General features: G+C 35.0%; 1 protein-coding gene across 2 annotated transcripts; it reads left to right on the top strand.

Annotated features, from left to right (window-relative positions):
* Nucleotides 1–692: 692 nt before the first annotated feature.
* Nucleotides 693–20,940, top strand: LOC127838282 (E3 ubiquitin-protein ligase MARCHF5-like). 2 transcript variants are annotated; one of them, XM_052365928.1, is made up of 8 exons: nt 724–815; nt 1,664–1,701; nt 4,500–4,622; nt 9,444–9,649; nt 11,005–11,135; nt 11,839–12,025; nt 14,197–14,354; nt 17,896–20,940. In XM_052365928.1, exons 3-8 carry the CDS (start codon nt 4,588–4,590, stop codon nt 18,031–18,033), a joined length of 855 nt encoding a protein of 284 aa, XP_052221888.1. In that variant the 5' UTR covers nt 724–815; nt 1,664–1,701; nt 4,500–4,587; the 3' UTR covers nt 18,034–20,940. The 2 variants fall into 2 exon arrangements, with proteins under 2 accessions (XP_052221887.1, XP_052221888.1); XM_052365927.1 differs by lacking the exon at nt 1,664–1,701 and having other exon boundaries at nt 693–815.
* Nucleotides 20,941–21,237: the final 297 nt, after the last annotated feature.

Below are 21,237 nucleotides of genomic sequence, written 5' to 3'. Positions count from 1 at the left end.
TTTCACAAAATTGCTATAAATGATGTTTTTTGTTGTACATATATATGTATTTGTTTAGAAGTGTTCTATATATATGTGCCTGAACTTGTTTTTTATTTGTTGTACATATATTAGTATTTGTTGTGTATTTTGGATGTCGATATTATATTAACAAACAATAAAGGAATTTACTAGGGTATCCATAGTTGTGTCCTTACACGATGAAATAATATAAAATATGCTTGAATGAAAATGAAATACTATACTTTTAACATGTTCTTAAATTTATTCATACAATATTTATACAATATTTAAAGGAACACTAAAGAAATATTAATTAAGATATGGTCCGTATGCTTTGCAAATCTGGGCCGTATGGTCCGCAAATCTGGGCCGTATAGTCCGCAAATCTCGGCTGTATAGTCCGATAATCCTTACATGATGAAATAATATAAAACATGCTTGAATGAACATGAAATATTTTCTTAAATTAATTCATACAATATTGAAGGAACACGAAAGAAATAGTAATTAAGACATGGTCCGTATGCTTTGCAAATCTGGGCCGTATGGTCCGCAAATCTGGGCCGTATAGTCCGATAATCTGGGCCGTCTAGTCCGAGAATCTGGGCCGTATGGTCCATGGGCCGTATTTCCCTAATCCGGTTTGACTAGGGGGGACACGTTTTGACCTTGGGCCCTTTTGACTGGCTAGCTCACATTTGTAGACAGGGGACCAGTGAAAACGTTCTTCCGGCTGCTATTAAGATTTCGTGTCTATTTTATAATTGTGATGTTTACGTCTGAAGCTCAAAATAAACTTTACCAAAATCGAGGTTAAAATATATTTTAATTTTAGCCCTATTTTTCGCACTTTGAAAAATATAAGGGACAAGACTATTTTTGCCTTTTAAAAATCGCCCTCTCCGTGACATTCGAACTTTTAATTTTCTTGTCTGTCATAAAGAATTTATGGTTACGCCTGCACTATAGCTACGCAACACTTGATATGTATTTGTTTTTTAAAGTAATGTCACATTTGTTCAATAATATGTTCTTTTATCACAGTGATACAATTATCCTCGAGTGCCCTATTTTGTCAAATTTTTTTACCCTTCTAAGTCTAAGCAGTCTTTTTAAGTTTTGTTGTTAGAGCTTTCCCCAGCATTGTTTTCAGACTCCCCAGTCTTCAATTGGGTGGGTCTTGTGATGGATAACCAGCAGTACCGTTTTTCTTCGCCAATTGGGAAAAGTACCTGTACAATACCAATTGGGAAAAATTATTGCGAAAAACCCTAAAAATGGGAAAATTTGCATAGTGAAATCTTCCAATTGGGCATTATAGGTTTATTTAATTGCGTGGTATCCAGGTTTTTTTTTAGAAAAAGGGGAAGACGCTGGATGCTGGGTGAAAGGGAAAAATATAGTGGGAAAGAGACATATTTGGGGAAACAATAAAAACTGTTTTAATCAATGTCTATAACTCATCTACTCTGATTCCAGGGTTTTAACCATTGTCTGCGCCTCCGCTAAATGGAGTCTTTCTCAAAGCAAACCGCCACATTCCCAATCAAATCTATATGACATTTTTCCCATTTAAAATAAAGTTTTCTGTCAAAATCATTGAAAAAATGTTTACAAACACTATTGAAATTTAGAGTGACTTCCCTTTATCCATTACCAGGCCTTGAAGAATTTTTCCAGAGCCACTTGCCCTGCAGGGTGAGTAGGCCTGACAATCCACTTGTCCTTCACTTTAAACTTCTCGCCCTGCATTTAAAAAAAAAAAATATCTATATTTATAGGTATGATCAACCAGAACCTTTTAAACCTACGTAACATAGTGACACTAAACTGCAAACAAATTAACTACGGTACATTATCTGATGGATTTTATTTGCTTTCCTTACGTTTTCTGCACCTGTTTGCTTTTCTCAATACTTTCCGCTTCTCGTTTTGATGACCTTTCTTTCTGTTCCCTGTCTCGACACGTTGATTGACAAATGGTTACAATATGGTAAATTTTGGCTAAGGCTTCTGATCACGAATTATTCTCTTTATTAATAATTATTGTTTCTGTTTATTTTATAATTAAATATAAGAAGTATTATATTAATTAACCAGTTATGTATTATTTTTTTATTGATATTTTCATTAAAATGAAATTTATTCTTCACGGAATGACCAACATATTTAACAGTTTTTTATGCCCCCTTTCAAAGAAAAGGGGGTACATGTATATAGTTTTCGCACTGTCCGTCTGTAAGTCTGTCTGTCTGTCAGTCTGTCTGTCACACTTTTCGTGTCCGCTCTCTATTTCAAATAATTTTCATCTGATCTTTGCTAAACTTGGTCAGAAGTTGTATCTAGACAATATCTAGGTCAAGTTCGAATATGGGTCATGCTGGGTCAAAAACTAGGTCATGGGGTTACTTAGTGCATTTCAAGGATTTAGCATGGTAAAATGCTCATAACTTCTATGAAAGCGTTTATAGGGGGCATTTGTCATCCTATGGTGACAGCTCTTGTTTCACTTTTAATCGATTAGCTAAGAGCACTGACACCTACGTAAAGATTGCAGCCGATTTCGAGAATTATTTTAACTGTGCCCGTGACGTCATTTTTCATTGTCAAAAAGAAAGTGCAGTTTCTTTGTGTACTAAACCTAGTTTTTGTTCGTTCGAAAAATTGTTCGCAATTTGTATCGATGTGGCAGGAGTTCTGGAACTGAATTTATATTTCTCAACTTGAAAAACAGCACTCACCCGGTCGGTCCAGTATTTAACAAACTTTACTCGCCCCACCGTCAACTTCACTCGCATATGCGAGCGGTCGAGTGGATTCTTCAAGGCCTCATTACGTTATATAGCATGCGCTTAACAACTCAGATGTAAGCACGTTTAGTTTGGGGATTCTTCTACCAACATTTACAGCGATAAAGTGCGTAATGTTATTGTTCCGCATGACTTTGCAAAAATTAACAGGAATCGCAATCTACACATTCTAATCCATCTCCGTAGACGCTTATTTCTATTTTAACGTGTTTTCGCGACCGCCGAAAATTAGCTATTATTGCGATGGATAAATAAGCAATCAAAATTAACATTATTTGATTTAAAGCTCAAATAAATGCTAAAAAAAAATATGTTTTGGTAAAAAAAGATATTCTTGGAGGGGAAATAGTATTTTGAGGGGAAACAATTCTGGTAGAAGAAAACACTGACTATCTGCATCACTTTCTTAATAAAAAAAAACCTGGTATCAAAAGCAAAGATCAATTTAAATATTGATTTACATTCATTTTGGCTTGAAATGTTCAGTGTAAGCGCTTATTTTTATTTGTTTACTTGCAGATAATGCACTTTTGGAACAAAATTGATGGAATTTGCCTTCCTTTTGGGAAATTTTCAGACAGAAAATGGGAATTTTGTAGTTTTTCTTCAATTGGAAAAGTCTGGTGCTTCTTTGTTCTTTAAAAATACATGTACTGCAATTTATTATTAGTGAATTGACATATTGTTTCTATATTTTCAATGGGTCATTTATTCATACGTAATTGCTTCACTCTAAAATACTGCATGTATTGAGTTTCTTGTCTACATTTATTTTCAGAACATCTTCTATTGCAACGCACACGCTTTCCATGCTTGCCAACAAGAGCAATAATTTTGCGCTCTTTCTTAAAACACAGGTTTTACATGGCATACATGTATAGTAAAAGGTTATTAACATGTGGCTGTAGAAAAACAGTGTAAATTAGTTCTATGAATTGATATTATGAAATATACATGCATTGGAATTAAATTGTTACTGCATCAACTTGTAAATAGGTATTTTTTTTACAACTTATTCGCCGTAAGTTATTATTTGCTCACTATTGGCAATCAACTTTTTATAAGAGTCAATCGCGGTTGTCGATTTTTGCGATCGGAAACAAGAACATAGGAATGGCAAACTCAAAGTTGAGTCTTAACCCCTTACCACTAAGATACGTATTTTAACGCATGTGCAGTCCCTTTAAAAATCCAATTTAATTCAAGAAATTTCTTACTAGATTCAAGTTTTAAAAACTTTATTTCCAGCCCTTAGATACTGATGAGCAGCTAACAGCATTAAAACCTGAACAGACTGCGAGTTACTCGCAGGCTGTTCTGGTTTTATGCTGTTTGCATATAGCCATTTTCACTTTGTATACGAGTGGGAGGAAAAATGACAAAATTTCCAATTTTCCACAGGAAAATTCCTCAAAGGAAGTAAAACTGCATCAATTTTTAACCCTCAAGTACATTAATTGCAAGTGAACTATAAGATTAGCACTGAAACTGAACATTTTAAGTAATAGGGCATGTAAAATAATAGTTAAATGGCTCTGTGCACTTAGGTACAAAGCCATTGAAAAGACCAAACATTCTGAATCTGAAAATTTCAAGAAGCAAATGATCAAAATTTCATGATTAATCTTTTACCCCATATACTGATTTTGGTTATTGCTAGAGGTAATGAACCTACTCTTATTTCAGAATGAATAAACCTCATCTAATGTAACCAGATTGCGTGGAGTGTCTGCTAGTTGAGCCAGGCACAGCAGTTGCTGCTGTCCCTCACAGTATGGCAGCCAAGAGACTGCCAGAAGAGGATAATAGGTATACAGTGCGCAGGATCAACGGGGTTCACTAGGATTAACGCATGGGCTGGACAGAATGAAAACACACGTTAAAAATTTTATTTTTGCAAATATCTCATTCAAGTTATTGAAATATGTTTGCAAAAGTCTAAAGCAAATAAACGGCAGATTTTCTTACAGTTTTTGCAGATATCTTAAGATAAGAATAATTTTTTTTTTTATTGAATATGTATGAAATAGATGCCGAAATTCCACGTTGTGTGCATCAAAACTGTTTATGTGAATGTTGTATACATCGAATTATTGGTCAAAAACATAGGCTTAATAAATAAAGTAATTCTGGTGGTTTTCACATGGCCATAAGCCGCATAAAAAACCGTCTTGAATACACTAGTTGAAATTCTTTAGAAAAATTGTTTTAAAAAGTTACTTGAAAAAAAAACATCACTTACCAGAGTGTTTACATCCAATAACATCACCCTGGGAAAGATAATTATCAGACAAAATATAACGTCTTAACACATATGTGTCTTGTTTGTGAAAGCTGGTCATAATGCATGTGCGTAAAGTGTTGTCCCAGATTAGCCTGTGCAGTCCGCACAGGCTAATCAGGGACGACACTTTCCGCCTAAACATGATTTTCGGTAAGGAGGTACTTCCTTCAAACTAAAAATACCATAAAGGCGGAAAGTGTCGTCCCTGATTAGCCTGTGCGGACTGCACAGGCTAATCTGGGACGACACTTATCGCACATGAATTAAGCCCAGTTTTCTCAGAACAAGACACATATGTCTTTTTTCATCATTTGAGGCTTATTCTGGGAAAACAGGGCTTAAAGCGTGTGTATAAAGTATTGTCCCAGGCTGAACAGGCTAATCAAGGATGACACTTTCTGCTTTTATGGAATTTTGTGTTGTTTGAAAGTAAAATGTTTAAAACATCCAGTTTAGGCGGAAAGTGTCGTCCCTGATTTAGTCGGTTGTCCATCAGTCCGACGGTCAGTCTGTTCGTCTGTCACAAAATTTATAATTGGCAGGGGATATCAATTAAATAAATTTGCTGGTTTTATTTATATTCAATGTATTGCAAATGTCAACAACTACGTCAGGCATTCCTATGCAAGGTTGAAACATATTTTTGATTTGATTACATTAGAAAACGGCATTTAGCAAATGGTAGTGGCATCCATTTGAATTATCTGGTTGAATTCCAACTTACTGCAGTGTTATGATTTTCTTTTCTGGTGAGAAAACATTCATTCTGCAAAGTGACAATGCCCGAGACGGTATGAATTTTTGTGTGAGAACAATCCTACCTGGAAAAAAATGCCATATAGAAGAAAAGTCATATGTTTAAAATGGGTATTTACGTTTATGAAGTAATCATTTAAAATATACCGATCTCTTGTCTTTATTTGATCAGGTAACGGACCCAAGCTTTAAAATAATAATAGTTTCAAGCAACTTATAAAAGCCAATTTCAAAATTTGAATTTCCATAACTGTTCAAAGAATTATATTCACAAGGAAAAAGATAAAATAAAAAACAAGTGCCATTCCTAGGACTCAAACAGGAGACCTCTTGAAGCAAAAGCTTACCCCATACCTGTACTTCACCCAGGCTTTTTAATTTATGCCTTAATTGAAACTCTATGTTGGTAAGACACTTTTTGATCATTTTTTAGCTCACCTGAGCACAACATGCTCATGGTGAGCTTTTGTGATCGCCTTTTGTCCGTCGTGCGTTGTGCCGAGTCAACATTTGCCTTGTTAACTCTCTAGAGGCCACATTTATTGTCCAATCTTCATGAAATTTTGTCAGAAGATTGGTCTCAATGATATCTTGGATGAGTTCGAAAATGGTTACGTAACAGGGGTGGGGCATTTTTCCTTATAGGGCTATAGTAAAATCTTGTTAACACTCTAGAGGCCACATTTATTGTCTGATCTTCATGAAACTTGGTCAGAAGATTCATTCAAATAATATGTTGGACCAGTTCAAAAATAATGCCGGTCAGTTGAAAAACATGGCCGCCAGGGGGCGGGGCATTTTTCCTTATATGGCTATAGTAAAACCTTGTTAACACTCTAGAGGCCACATTAATTTTCCGATCTTCATGAAACTTGCTCAGAAGATTTGTCCCAATGATATCTTGTTATCTCAGGTGAGCGACTTGCATTTATTTTTCTAAAATTGATCGAAGATTAGAAGATTGTTTATATACAAACCTTTATTTTTTTTAGTAGGGCTGTTTTTTGGCTTGTTTATGTATGATGCATTCATTCATTTTTAGCTCGGCTGTTTTCGGAGAAAAGCAGAGGTATTGTCATAGCCAGCTCGCCGTCCGCGTCGTGCTAAAACCTTGACATTTGTCTCTAAAATCAAATTGCTTCCACATACAACTTTGAAATTTGATAATGTAGATGCACCTTGAGGAGTTCTACTTGCCACACCCATTTTCGGGTCACTAGGTCAAAGGTCAAGGTCACTGTAACCTCTAAAAAATATTCCGACAATCTTTCATTTATTCAAAACTGCACCCACAGCCGAGCGTTGGCACCCGTTATGCGTAGTTGCATTAATACAACTCCCAGCTATTGACCCTCCGGGTCGTTGGGAGTTGCAACTGACAACTCGATTTTCCATAGAAACTCGCGTCAGTTTAATCGGAAATATTAGCCCCACAAACTATTTTCTGGCATAAATAAACACAAATAGATTGTAAATATATCCATTATGCGCAAATTAAAACAACTTACATTATATGTTATGCTCGCATAATATTGATATAAATCAAAATTTTCAAACACATCAACGGTTCTTTTAAATGTATATGTTTTTGCAATGGCATTCAGTGTTTTTTTTTATGGCAATTTCGGCCCCATTCCCCTCAAAAAAGAGTACATATTTTCCCCCCATTTTGTAAAAAAAATCCCCTCCAGAAGTTAAAAAAAAAAAAAAAAATAATAATATTTTTTTTTTTTTTTTTTTTTTTTTTTTTTTAGAAAGAAAGAACTGTCTCATAATCATGATAAATATATCTCAAATTTATTTCATAAACAACTAACAAAGTATATAGCTATAATTTATATTATTTTGAATTATTATAAAGAGTTGTATTAAATAGATTTTCCCAAATCAGTTGACTTTTCACATTAATTGCATTTTTCTCCCAAAATGGCAAAGTAAAGGCCTGATGTATCTATATTGTGTCAATATTTGTTAATAAAATAATTCCAATTTGGTCCATTTTATTGATAAAAAATGCTCAAATTTGCCATTTTATCGATTTAAAAGATCCCAATTAGACTCAAAATGGCTAAGAAAACTGAGACTGTGCATGAAAGCTGAACTGTCTGAAACTTAAATGTTGAAAAAATCATTGATATTTATTTTAATTTTAAGAAAAAGGACAAAGACATTCAGCTGTGAATATTATATTCATACAAACATGTGTAATAGTATAATAAATATCATTACATATAAACAAGTGAATTGTTAATTTTCCCCTTTTCCTAAAAAACGACGCATTTTTACCCCTTTGGATGGGCCCCGCCACCATTCCCCTATTAGTGAAAAAAAACACTGATATTATGGACAAAGCCGAGTATTCCGAGTAATTACGAATTCGAAAATATGCTATAGACTATCTTGGGAATCCTCAGCGAGATAGATCTCGTATCTGATCTACCAATCGTAATATACCGACTATCTCCGTATTACTCGTTAGAAAGATCGAATCGTCAATTTAAAACTACGGCTTCCGGTTTATTAACGGTTTTTGTTTTGTTTTGAGTATTTCTCCACAATTCACTCGCAAATTGATATCGGTAATAACAGGTATTGTGTTTGTAACGATGTATTCGGTTGATTGAACTCGATTTTATAGACATACGTGAGACATAATTTTTTGACATTAAAAAATGAGTTAACAAGAAGAACTCTGAGCTGTACGTATGCACTTATAAAAGCTCAGAGCATTCAAGAAGAACTACCGTTATGGGGTGCTCTTGTTTGGATCTATGACAATTGTTTTATTGATGTATTTTTGCCAAACTGCGAATAAGTCTCTTGTGTAATGTTTACAAGGATTTTATTATTATATTTTACTAAATATAGTCATTAATTTATAATATTTAGGCTTTTATTCAAACTTCACATACATGTACATTCACTTCCACCATTTGCTGTATTGTGTATGGGCTTTGCAAGTTTTTACTTTACCAATCAATGATCAGTGGGTATTTTCATCTTTAGGGGGAATGGTGGCAGATGTGGAGTATAACAACAATTTTTGCATGCTAAATTAGACTATTTTCAAACTTGGTTTAATGAAAGTTGTGAATATTTATGAAAATGCATCTCATGTAGCCAACGTAGGCCAGATTTCTTTAGTTTTGTTTTTCAAAATACAGATTACTTAACGAGGGGATATGAAGGTTATACAATGTAATAGGGGAAATATGAGCCTAGTCTTGAGAAAACTGGACGTAATAATGTGTGCGAAGTGTTTTCCCAGATTAGCCTGTGCAGTTTGCACTGATTAGATTAACCTGTACAGTTTTCACAGGCTAATCAGGGAGGACACTTTCCGCTGTTTGGAATTTTTCTTTTTTAAGGAAATCTCTTCTAAGCAAATATCCAGTTAAGGGAAAAAGTGTGGTGCCAGATTAGCCTGTGCAGATGGCACAGGCTAGTGTGGGATGACACTTGCACACATGAATTAAGCACTTTTTTTCAGAACGAAGCTCATATAAACCTTTTTAGTAAAGGAATGGGGCAGAATTTAGCCCCAAATTAGGCGTAACATCCCTGATAGTCTTCACCAACCCTGCTTGCAGACGGTCCTGCTGGGTGTGTTTTGCGACTGATGAGGATGACAGGGAGGCCCTGTGGGTCAAGCCATGCAGGTGTCGCGGGACCACGATGTGGGTGCACCAGAACTGTCTACAGCGATGGATTGACGAGAAACAGAAGGGAAACAGCACAACAAAAGTCTCCTGTCCACAATGCAACACTGAATATATCATTGTTTTTCCAAAGCTCAGTAAGGCTTGTGTTAGAGTTATTATGTTCCCTAAATAGGGTATAAAGATGTTGTTTTACTCTATTATCATTTAATGCCTCTGATTTCATTTGGCCAAATTACTTGCTAGATGTAGCCCCCATATCAATCTTTGCCGTGTACTTTACTCCAGCTAGGATTTGAAAAGGGCTCAATGCTCGCGGGTTTCACACTGTCAAAAAAGTTGTTGCCACTAAATTTCAGCTTTTGAAAAAGTTTGAGCTGATGTTTGTCCATTATAATAATATTAATAATAACAATGATTTACATGGACCTGTTCCAAGTGACTAAATACATCATTGTGTTATTGTACACTTTTTGTATTGGTAAGGTCCTACTGATCAATTGCCAATTGTTTTTTCAGTGTGCATGATTTTGCTTTTTTGTCAGGTTTTCTGAAGGAAAAAACTGGTTATTAGATTGGTGAATGTTGGCGGGCGGGCGGAACAATTCTTTCCAGCACAACTCCTCCTTCATTTCTCAAAGGATTTCAATAAAACTTTCACAAAATGATTGTCACCAAGTGCCCTGGCGCATATTGTCGGGACAATCAGTGACAATACACATTTTGAATTGTCTCCCTTTATCAGACTTTTATCAGACCCCTGGTTTTTTGACGATTTTGTCCCCCATTGCACTAAAAACAATTTTTAGCTCGGCTCTTTTCAGAGAAAACCCGAGGTATTGTCATAGCCAGCTCAGCGTCTGCCGTCCGCGTCGTGCTAAAACCTTGACATTTGTCTCTAAAATCAAAGTTCTTCCACCTACAACTTTGAAACTTCATATGTAGATGCACCTTGATGAGTTCTACATGCCACACCCATTTTTCGGGTCACTAGGTCAAAGGTCAAGATCACTGTGACCTCTAAAAAAAAAAAAAATCTGACAATCTTTCTTTTATTCAAAACTGCACCTGCAGCCGAGCGTTGAAACCCGTTATGCGGTGCTTTTGTTTAGCAAATGATTGTCGCAATAATCATTCATTTAAAGAAAAAACATTGGACTTCAAGAATAAAAATAAAAACAAGGGATATCCTTTATTGTAAATTTTATGGTAAAATAATACATCATAATTTTGTTTCTTTGATATTAATAACATAATGGCAATTAGCAGGGCCCACAAGCAAGTGGCCTCTAAATTGAACTAGTAGTGAAACCCTGGATTTCCTTGTATATCATTTGCAGAAGTATTGAAAGTCTACAAACAAAGGTGGACAGCCATGTCTGAAATGTAAATAAATGACCATGTATTTCTAATGTAACATATCATGAAACATAATAAATTAATAATGATATCTGACTAAAACAACTGAAGCATTGTCCATGCCAATTTTCAGGTGGGATGATACAGTTATTGGATGTCATAGATCGATTCATTTACAAATCTTGCCCGTATTTTGCTGGAGGTATATTCTTTGGCACAGTGTATTGGACGTCAGTTACCTATGGAGCAGTGACTGTGATGCAGGTAAGCTTCTGTTATCAGATATGTTTTTAAAACACAAAACAGTCCAATAGTCAGTTCAATGTTAGTCCATGCATTTTACAATGGCGTTTAAAATTTAATGTGTCGAAAATGCCCTCAAATTGAATTGGATAGGTTTGTAAGCTAAATCTCAAGTGGAATTTTGCAAGTTCAATTTGAAGCTTTGTAAGCATTGGTGGCGAAAAATCCATTTCAAATGACTTGGCACAAATGAAAATCATGAGACGAAAATGTCATTTGCAAACACCTGCTTCATCAAAATGAGTAAGGCTTCTTCTAAAGGTGAAAGATACAATTTGGCCAAAAAAGCCTGAAAATTTGTGTTACAGCCATAACTTGTCCATAACTTGATGGCTATGAAAATAACTTGGCACAAATGTAATCCATCCTAAGATTACAAGGGTTTTGATCCCTCTACCTTAAAAGTCATGATTTCTCTTAAAGGTCCAATCTGAAATCTCATTGCCAGTCTGAGCCATTACATTTCCATGTATTGATGAATTTTTAAAATAACTTTGCACACATGTTGACCATCATTAGATAACGTGTTACATGTAACATGTGGTAACGGTCAAATTTCATTTCATGCTATGGACTGCACAGGCTAGTCTGGGACGACACTTTAGGCACACACATTAAGGCCATTTATCTCTGACTGATGCTCAAATGTATTTAAACATTGCAGGTCCTGGGTCACAAAGAGGGTCTCAATGTGATGGAAGGGGCAGACCCGCTGTTTCTCCTGATAGGCCTGCCCATGATTCCCCTGTTCCTCATCCTTGGCAAGATGGTGCGCTGGGAGGACTACATTTTACGTGCCTGGAGACGGCATTCTTCGCGATATCCCTTACTGAGCAAACTTTTTCCTATCTGTAAGTAGCAATATCCTTTATTAAGCATTATGTCGCCGTAAGTTATGATTTCTCATGCTAAGCAAACATTTTCCCATATGTAAGTTGTGATTGCTCATACTTAAGAAACTGTTTCCTAGCTGTATATTGTGATTTGTCATTAGGAACAATCTGTTTACTAGCTATAAGTAGCAATATCCCATACTGAACAATCTGTTTCTTGCTGTAAGTAGCAATTTCCCATACTGAACAAACTTTCCTAGCAGTAAGTAGCGATTTCCCATACTGAACAAACTGTTTCCTAGCTGCTAGTAGCAATTTCCCATACTGAACAAACTTTCCTAGCAGTAAGTAGCGATTTCCCATACTGAACAAACTATTCCCTAGCTGTGAGTAGTGATTTCCCATACTGATAAATTTGTTTCCTTGCTGTAAGTAGCAATTTCCCATACTGAACAAACTTTCCAGCAGTAAGTAGCGATTTACCATACTTAACAAACTATTCCCTAGCTGTGAGTAGTGATTTCCCATACTGATAAATTTGTTTCCTTGCTGTAAGTAGCAATTTCCCATACTGGACAAACTATTTCCTAGCTGTAAGTAGCGAATTCCCATGCTAAACAAACTGTTACCTAGCTGTGAGTAACAATTTCCTATACTGAACAAACTTTATCCTATCTGTAAGTAGCAAAAATCCTGTAACGAACAAACTGTTTCCTAGCTGTTAGTAGCAATTTTCCATACTGAACAAACTGTTTCCTAGCTGTAAATTGTGATTTCCCATACTTCATAAACTGTGTAGTAGCTGTATGAACTATGATGTGATTTCTTTATCAAGCAAACTGTTTTCTAGTAGCGGTTTTCCTTTCTCAGTTAATTTTTTACTAGATGTCAGTAGCAATATCCCATACTGAGCAAAGTTTTTGTTTGTTGCTGTAAGACTTTCTTTATTGTTCTAACCTAAACATATGTATCAGGGCTTTTATTTGAATTGGAACTTCTGGTTTTGTTGAAATAACATCTCAATACAGTTATTAAATCATTTATAATCATTCTGAGGTATACTGAAAAATCATGAATATTTGTCTGCACGATATTGCGTGCATTATAAAAACACAATTTTGTGAACAATTTAATAAGTAGATTTCTTATTTTAACCAAACAAAATTAGGTATCTGCACCCATCATTTTTAGCTATGTTTACTTGAAGTAGATGCACTTTATTTATCACATGCCAATTAACTACATTTTCTGTGATCAAGATACGTAAGTTACTGGCCATATTTATTGCATGTCAATTAAGTAAATCACATGTCGTTCTTTCAATTGCATTTATCAGCCAGCATTGGTTAAAAAGTACCCTGAAAAACACAACATACAGGGCATGGTGTAAACAATTCAGCTATATCTTACTATTCTACCTAACTTATAGGAACCTTTTCACGTTTTGACAAAATTGGAAAAAAAATGATCAAATTCGCACATTTTTTGTTGTAGTTATAATATTTGTGAGGAAACAGTAATACTGAACATTCACCATGCTCTAAAATATCCATTATATGCCTCTTTTTTAAATTATAAAGCGTTGCAACGCAAAACAATTGAGTAATTTCGAGAGTACTGTTGTTATCGTTATATTTTGTGACACTACGAGGAGTGCTTATATAAAGTATTAAACACATCACTCACTGGATGAGTTTGGATGGCCGAGTGGTCTAAGGGTTAGACTTTTACTTCAAGGGTCAGTGGTTCTAGCCCATTTGAGGGTAACTTTTTATGCCCCAGGTGTAGGGTGGCATATAGCAGTTGAATTGTCAGTCCATCTGTTTTAAGTCTGTGCATCCGTTCGTGAACTGTAACATTGGCCATAACTTTTGCAATAGCAACTTGATATTTGGCATGCATGTGTATCTCATGGAGCGGCTCATTTTAAGTTATCCTTCAAGGTCAAAGGTAAAAAAAACAAAATCCAAGGGAAGTAACATGCTTTAAAGGGAGATAATTTCTATTTTATATCATTTGGCAAGTAGAGATCATTTTCACAAGGGAAGTAATATTTTTTCAACGGATAAAATAAAAAAGTAACATTAGTGAAAAACATAAGTTATATGCTTAACCTTTTAATAATAGTATTAAAATATGTACATGTTCAACAATATTTATTACTGTTCATATTCCTGTTCCTACTGCAGCCTCGACACAGAGAACGCCCGCAGAGACGATGCCCCTGTCTGACCCCGTGTCTGCCACCAGGGTGCTGTGCGGGGCCCTCATCCTGCCCACCATTGCCACAATGGCCGGTAAAGCCATGTTTGGTGGGGTGTCTTCAAACTTTCAGAGAACGCTGCTGGTGATTATGAATTTTTTTGTTTTTGATGTTTTCTTGTCTTGAATAAACCTTTACCAATTAAATACGTATTTTAAGGCATTTGTAGTCCTGTAGAAAGTAACATTTAATTCAAGACCTTTCTTACTAAATTCAAGTTTGAAAGGCTTCATTTCAAATACTAAGATACAGATGAGCAGCAAACAGCATAAAACCTGATTAGACTGCGAGTTACTCGCACGCTGTTCTGGTTTTCTGCTGTTTGCACATAGCCATTTTTACTTTGCTTCTGAGTGGGGAAGAGTTTTAAGATAATTTATGAACCCCCACCCACTCCATGAAAGATGGCAAGGGCAGTTTACTTATGGAGTCTGCTCTGTAACAGTTTGATGAAAGTTTTGGTACTCACAAAACTTCATATAGGTGTTTTGGGGTATAATGTTTTGTCTGATAGTTTACAATTTATTGATATAACTAAAATAAAAAGCATTAACGTCTTGACTTGTTTTAGAATTTTCTTTATTTTTAGAAAAGTCATCTCTGGCTCTGACTCCATATGTGCCTTTTATTCACATAAATTAAGTAAATATGAAAAAATGTTCAAGCTTATACCAGGTTTTATGTATTAAAAAAGTATGATAAAAACAAAAAATATATATATTTTAAGCATTCATTTATGTTTGTTAAAGCCTTTCATGAAAACATTCTGTGTTCTTGTTTTTATGTAATGGCACTTGTTAAGCAATAAATGAAATGGACCTTAAATTTTTTTAGTTATTAAGTTTTGAAAACCACAACAGCGACTTCTGTTCATGATCCTAAGCAATTCCAGAGTCATGTTCAGAATTGCTTAACCATCTATATCATGTCATTTTAACAAAATTAAGCAGTTGTCATGCAATAAAGAGAAAGACTCTTGCACTTGAACTAAATAATAGAAACTGTAAGCAGCAAAGTGGCATTATAGTACATGTTTTCAGTAATTGACCTTATTTAAACCAAAAAGGCTCAAGGTGAGTTGTTGTTGTAATGTCTGGTGTCCAGCTTTATGCTTTGTGTGGCGTGCTTTCTCAACTTTGAGTTTGTTACCACTCTAGAAGTCACATATGTGACCCAATCTTAAGTAAGCTTGATTGAAATGTTTAAATGTAGGTAATGTTGACTAAATGAAGGCCAGGTTTGAATCTGGTTCATGTGCGTCCAAAAGCTAGGTCACCAAGTCAAATGTTTTTAAACCTTGTGAGCTCTCTTGAGGCCACATTTATGACTCAGTCTTGATAAATTTTGTCATAATGTTTATTTTCAACTTGTTAAGGCCAAGTTTGAATCATGGGCACATGCTCCTATAAATCTAAGTTACTAGGTCAAATCTTATTATGCTCCCCCAAACAAATTCCGTGCAAATTTTTTGTCCAGGCTATTTTTCACAGAGTTATGGCCCTTTGAAATTTTCCATTAACTGTACCTATAGTGCAATTCTTGTCCGGGCTATTTCTCAGCAACTTATGACTGGAATTTAAAGAAACTTTATGGGAAGCTTCACTACCAAGAGGAAATGTGCATATTATCAGTGGGTTTTGGTCTGATGATTTTTCACAGAGTTATGGCCCTTAGAAATTTTCCATTAACTGTACATATAGTGCAGTTCTTGTCCTGGCTATTTCTCAGCAACTAATGACCGAAATTCAATGAAACTTTATGGGTAGCTTCACTACCAAGAGGAGATGTGCATATTATCAGCCAGTTCTGGTCGGATGATTTTTAACAGAGATATGGCCCTTTGAAATTTTCCATTAACTGTACATATTGTGCAATTCTTGTCCGGACTATTTCTCAGCAACTTATGACCGGAATTCAATGAAACTTTATGGGAAGCTATTACCAAGAGGAGATGTGCATATTATCAGCCGGTTAAGGTCGGATGATTTTTCACAGAGTTATGGTCCTTTGAAATTTTCCATTGTACATATAGTACAATTCTTGTCCAAGCTATTTCTCAGCAACTTATTACAGGAATTCAATGAAACTTTATGGGAAGCTTCACTACCAACAGGAGATGTGCATATTATCAGCCGGTTATGGTCGGATGATTTTTAACAGAGTTATGGCCCTTTGAAATTTTCCATTGTACATATGGTGCAATTCTTGTCTGAGCTATTTCTCAGCAACTTATCAAGGGAATTCAATGAAACTTTATTGTAAGCTTCACTACCAACAGGAGATGTGCATATTATCAGCCGGTTATGGTCGGATGATATTCACAGAGTTATGGCCCTTTGAAATTTTCTATAAACTGTACATTTAGTGCAATTCTTGTCCGAGCTATTTCTCCCCAACTACTGACTGGACTTCAATGAAGCTTTATGGGAAGCTTAACTACCTTGAGGAGATGCGCATGTTATGAGTGGGTTCTGGTTAGATGATTTATTTAGAGATTTATGGCCCTTTGAAATTTTTAAGTTGCTAAACCATCCATCGTATTATTTTGTCCAAAGTTATGCCCCTGAAGACGTTTCCTTTTATCTGAATATATAGTGCAATATTGTGACAAAAAACCTTTGGGGAGCATCACCTGTCTCCGACGGTTTTCTGTGTTAACCTTTGTTTCCACTCATGAGGCAACATTTGTGACTACATCTTGATGAAACTTTGTTCAAATTTGATCTAGATCAACTTGAATATGGGTCACATGCGTTGTAAAACTAAGTAATCCGGGCAAAACTTTGAAAAAATCTTGTTACTTCTCTAAAAGGAATAGTTATGGTTTGTCTTCAATGCTGAACTTGATCAAAATGTATTATCTTGAAATTGTTTAGTCTGATTTCGTATCTGGGTCACATGCGTCCAAAAAATGCGTCACTTAGAAAACCTTGTATCAATGCTTATTGCCACATTTATGACTAAATTTTATTAAAACTTGGTTAGAATTTTTAAAATTGACATACCAGGATTATATTCATTCCAAGAATTAATTACATAAGTAAAGTAATATGAAATCAACTTTTGCAAACCAACTAGCTGGAATGGGCAACAGCACTGAAACATCTAAGCTTTCTTCTGTAGCGTTATATTCAAAACCAAAGGAGCGTTAGTTTAAACCTATTTATTTTAGCTCGGTATCACAAAAAGCCCCAGGCTCATTATACATTCTCGAGTCTGTTTCCTGGGACTAAGAACCAGTACTTGGTGTCGTTGAGGGAGATAGAAAAGATGTTCCCACAGTGGGGATCAGACCTGTGACCTCCCGGTCGCAAGGCAGACACCATATCTACTACGTCCCGGCCACCAAAAGAGTGTTAAGACAATAGTGCGCACAAAAACTGGGCTCAATGGATGTGCATATAATGTCATCCCAGTTCATACAGGCATATCAGGAACGAAAATACCTTCTTACACTGGATTTTGATTTAAAAGAGACCTCCTCAAAACAAAAATACCAAAAATGTCGTCCCTGATAAGCCTGTGTGGACTGTAAAGGTTAATCTGGAATGACACTTTACTTACATGCATTAATCCCAGTTTTACTAGAATGTGGATAAAGTGTTCTTTTACTTGTTATTTCCAGGGTGGGTTTGCATTTATTGCCATAAAAGGAGTGCTGAAGATGTACTACAAGCAGGTGCAGTACATTCGGCAAGCCAACAGGGAGGTGAAGGACTTTGTAGAGCCTACCCCAGATATGGCCAACACAGCTGCGTTATGATGAAGCTATTTACTCTTTCAAATTGAGCTTAGTTCTCGGAAAACTGGGCTGAATGCATTTGCATAGTTTTGTCCTAGATTAGCTTGGGCAGCATGAATAGGCTCATCAGGGACAAAACTTTCCACATTTACTTGATTTTCATTAAGAAGAAACTTCATTGAACAAAAAATTCCATGAAAGCAGTTAGTGTTGTACCAGATTAATCTGTGTGGACTGCACAGGCTAATCTAGGACAACACTTATGAACATGCATTAAGCCCAGTTTTTACAGAACAAGGATCAATTAAGTGCCAGTGTATACGAACTGTGTTATCTCAAAATAGTAGGAAATTTTGTATCATATGTACCTAGTGTTTTCTCATGGTTGATGTACAGGTTATAAAATAAGGAATTTCCAAATGAAACACTGACGTCATTCACATTTTACATAAAATGAAAACGAGTAAATCTATAATAATATTTTACTTATTTGGAACTTCCTCCTTGCACTTGAGATAGTTAGGAAAAATGTGTCTGTTATTTCATATGAGCCACATGCATGGACATATGAGGATTTATTAAGCTTTTATTTTTGCTACATGCAACATCTTGAGGGCTCTTAACAAACCGTTAGGTGCTGAAATATTTGTGTTTTGTGAAAACCCATTCAGCATTCATAATTAGATACTGAATGTCATGAATACGTGTAAAAGCAGCATGTGTTTGATAGTGTTTCACTTCTTTCTTAATAATAAGACTATAATATTGTATAGTATAATATAATTATTGTTATACCACCATAAACGAAGCCTGTCTGTCTGTCGGCCGGTCGGTCCGTATTAAGTGTCGGACTCAAATTTAAGTTGTATTAATCCGATCTTCACCAAACTTGGTCAGAAGTTGTATCTAGATGATGTCTAGGTCAAGTTTGAATATGGGTCATGCCATGTCAAAAACTAGGTCACAGGGTCACTTAGTGTGTTTTAAACATTCAGCATGTTGTCCGCTCTCTAATTCAAGTAGTTTTCATCCAATCTTCATCAAACTTGGTTAGAAGTTCTATTTAGATGATCTTTAGGCCACGTTTGTCAATGGACCATGATGGGCCAAAAACTAGGTCACGGGGTCACTTAGTGCGTTTTGAACATTGAGCATAGTGTCCGCTCTCTTATTGAAGTAGTTACTTCTGATCTTCTCCAAACTTGGTTAGAAGTTTTATATAGATCATCTCTAGGCCATATTCAAACATGGGCCATGCCGGACCAAAAACTTGGTCAGGGGGTCACTTAATGCGTTTTACACATTCAGTTTGGTGTCCGCTCTCTATTTCAAGTACTTATCATCTGCCCTTCACCAAACTTGGTCAGAAGTTTTATCTAGATGATCTCTAGGCCATGTTCCAACATAGGCCATGCCAGGCCAAAAACTAGGTCACGGGGTCAACTAGTGAGTTTTGCACATTCAGCATGATGTTCCCTATTTCAAGTACTTTTCATCCGCTTTTCATGTGGGGGTATTTGTCACGTCTGTGACAAAGCTCTAGTTTTAATAGTAGTAATTATGCAGTTTGATAATTCATCCTTATTTAGATGTAAGTATAAATATATGGGTCGCACTCTTCGAAAAGGTGGTTAAATGCATGTGTGTAAAGTGTCGTTCCAGATTAGCCTGCGCAGTCTGCACAGGCTAGTCAGGGACGACACTTTCCACCTAAACTGAATTTTTGTCAAGAACAGTCTTCCTTTCAACAAAAATACAATAAAGCCAGAAAATGTAGTCCCTGATTAGCCTGTGCAGCACTTTATGTTCATGCATTAAACCCCCTTTTCACAGAGCGCAGCCATTATATTATTTATCTAGTCTTACTAAGGCAAAGATGTAAATAAATGCTTTGTGTTCTTGCTTGTAAAAAATAACATATATTCTTTTATTCTGACATATCAAAACTAGGATTTTTTTTTATTTAAAAAAAGCTCATTTTATAGGTTGAACATTAAAACGATTTAATAGCGACAAAAGTTACAACATTGGGAGTGTTTACACCAACAATATCATATTGATATGAACTTTTTAAGAAATTTTAAACAATGGTTGAATTTATATGTTTCTTGCATTAAATATTTTACTCTGCATTATTATGTTTAGTAATATTAATAGTAATATTAATTTACTAGAAAAAAGGAACTGTAATGAAACCTTTAAAACATTTATCTTAAATGACACTTTTTATTGTAGCTGAAAAAATGGTCAGTATTGAATCATTGTCAATTTAATTACATGTATGTAAGATTTTGTAAAAAAGGTAGTATATATCTTGTGGATTGTTTTGACTGTTTATTTGTTGAAAATGTGATTAAAAAAAAATAAACTGTTGATTTTATTGCTTATTTATACATTTTATAACGTTTTAAAATCATGTGCTGCTTTGTAAATGGATATATATTTATATATATATTGACAATTAAACGTTTATACAGATTTGTTTAACTTCGAATACAAAACAACTGCTGTTGATAGCATATTTAATTATTTTGATGTAACAAGTAAGATCATTATTTTGTAAAATTTCATGTTAATGTAAACGTTTGTACTTGCAACAGATTAAAATATTAAGTATAATTCAATATTGCACTTTTTGTCTGTAAACAAAGTATTTGAAAAAATAATTCCAGACTATTAAAAAAACAACAAAAAACAATGAGAGCTTTTTTGTACGTTTGTCCATTTGTTAGTTTGGAGAAAGTATAGATAGTTAATGTGTTAAGCTTGACATTTATGAAGTTGTCCTGATTTGTTATGACAAGACTCTTATTTCTCTGTAAATGATTGTTAATTGTAAAAAATATGCAAGGTTCAGTATAAAAGGTTGTAAACATGTATATATTGTAACCGACAAATTGAGCCAATAAAATGGAATATACCCTTGAAGTTAGCCTCTTCTTCATTAAGAGTTCTTCATTAAGAGTGTTTTATAAATGGTCCCATTTCTAATTTTTCTCAAACCTTTTTTTCCTATGGCTTCTGAGCAGATTTTTATAAATGAAACTTTACATGAATTATCATTGGGTAAACCTCGTTCGACCCTCTTATTAATTTTTTTAATGAGATTTTAAAAGCTGTAACTTAAAATATCTGTTCTGAAACCACATGGCTCAGAAGTTTAATATTTGGTATGAAACATTGTGTATTCGTATTGTACACAGACTGTTCAAATGATACCCATGA

Source organism: Dreissena polymorpha, chromosome 7 (assembly GCF_020536995.1).
Source record: "Dreissena polymorpha isolate Duluth1 chromosome 7, UMN_Dpol_1.0, whole genome shotgun sequence".
Classification (NCBI taxonomy): domain Eukaryota; kingdom Metazoa; phylum Mollusca; class Bivalvia; order Myida; family Dreissenidae; genus Dreissena; species Dreissena polymorpha.
Note: the sequence above shows the minus strand (reverse complement) of the source record. Positions and strands in the feature narration are given on the sequence as shown.

Coding starts and splice junctions, on each gene's coding strand:
- LOC127838282 (XM_052365927.1), top strand. CDS start 4,588: ATGGCAGCCAAGAGACTGCCAGAAGAGGATAATAG. Junction 4,623..9,443: donor CTGCCAGAAGAGGATAATAG/GTATACAGTGCG, acceptor CCCTGCTTGCAG/ACGGTCCTGCTGGGTGTGTT. Junction 9,650..11,004: donor CATTGTTTTTCCAAAGCTCA/GTAAGGCTTGTG, acceptor GCCAATTTTCAG/GTGGGATGATACAGTTATTG.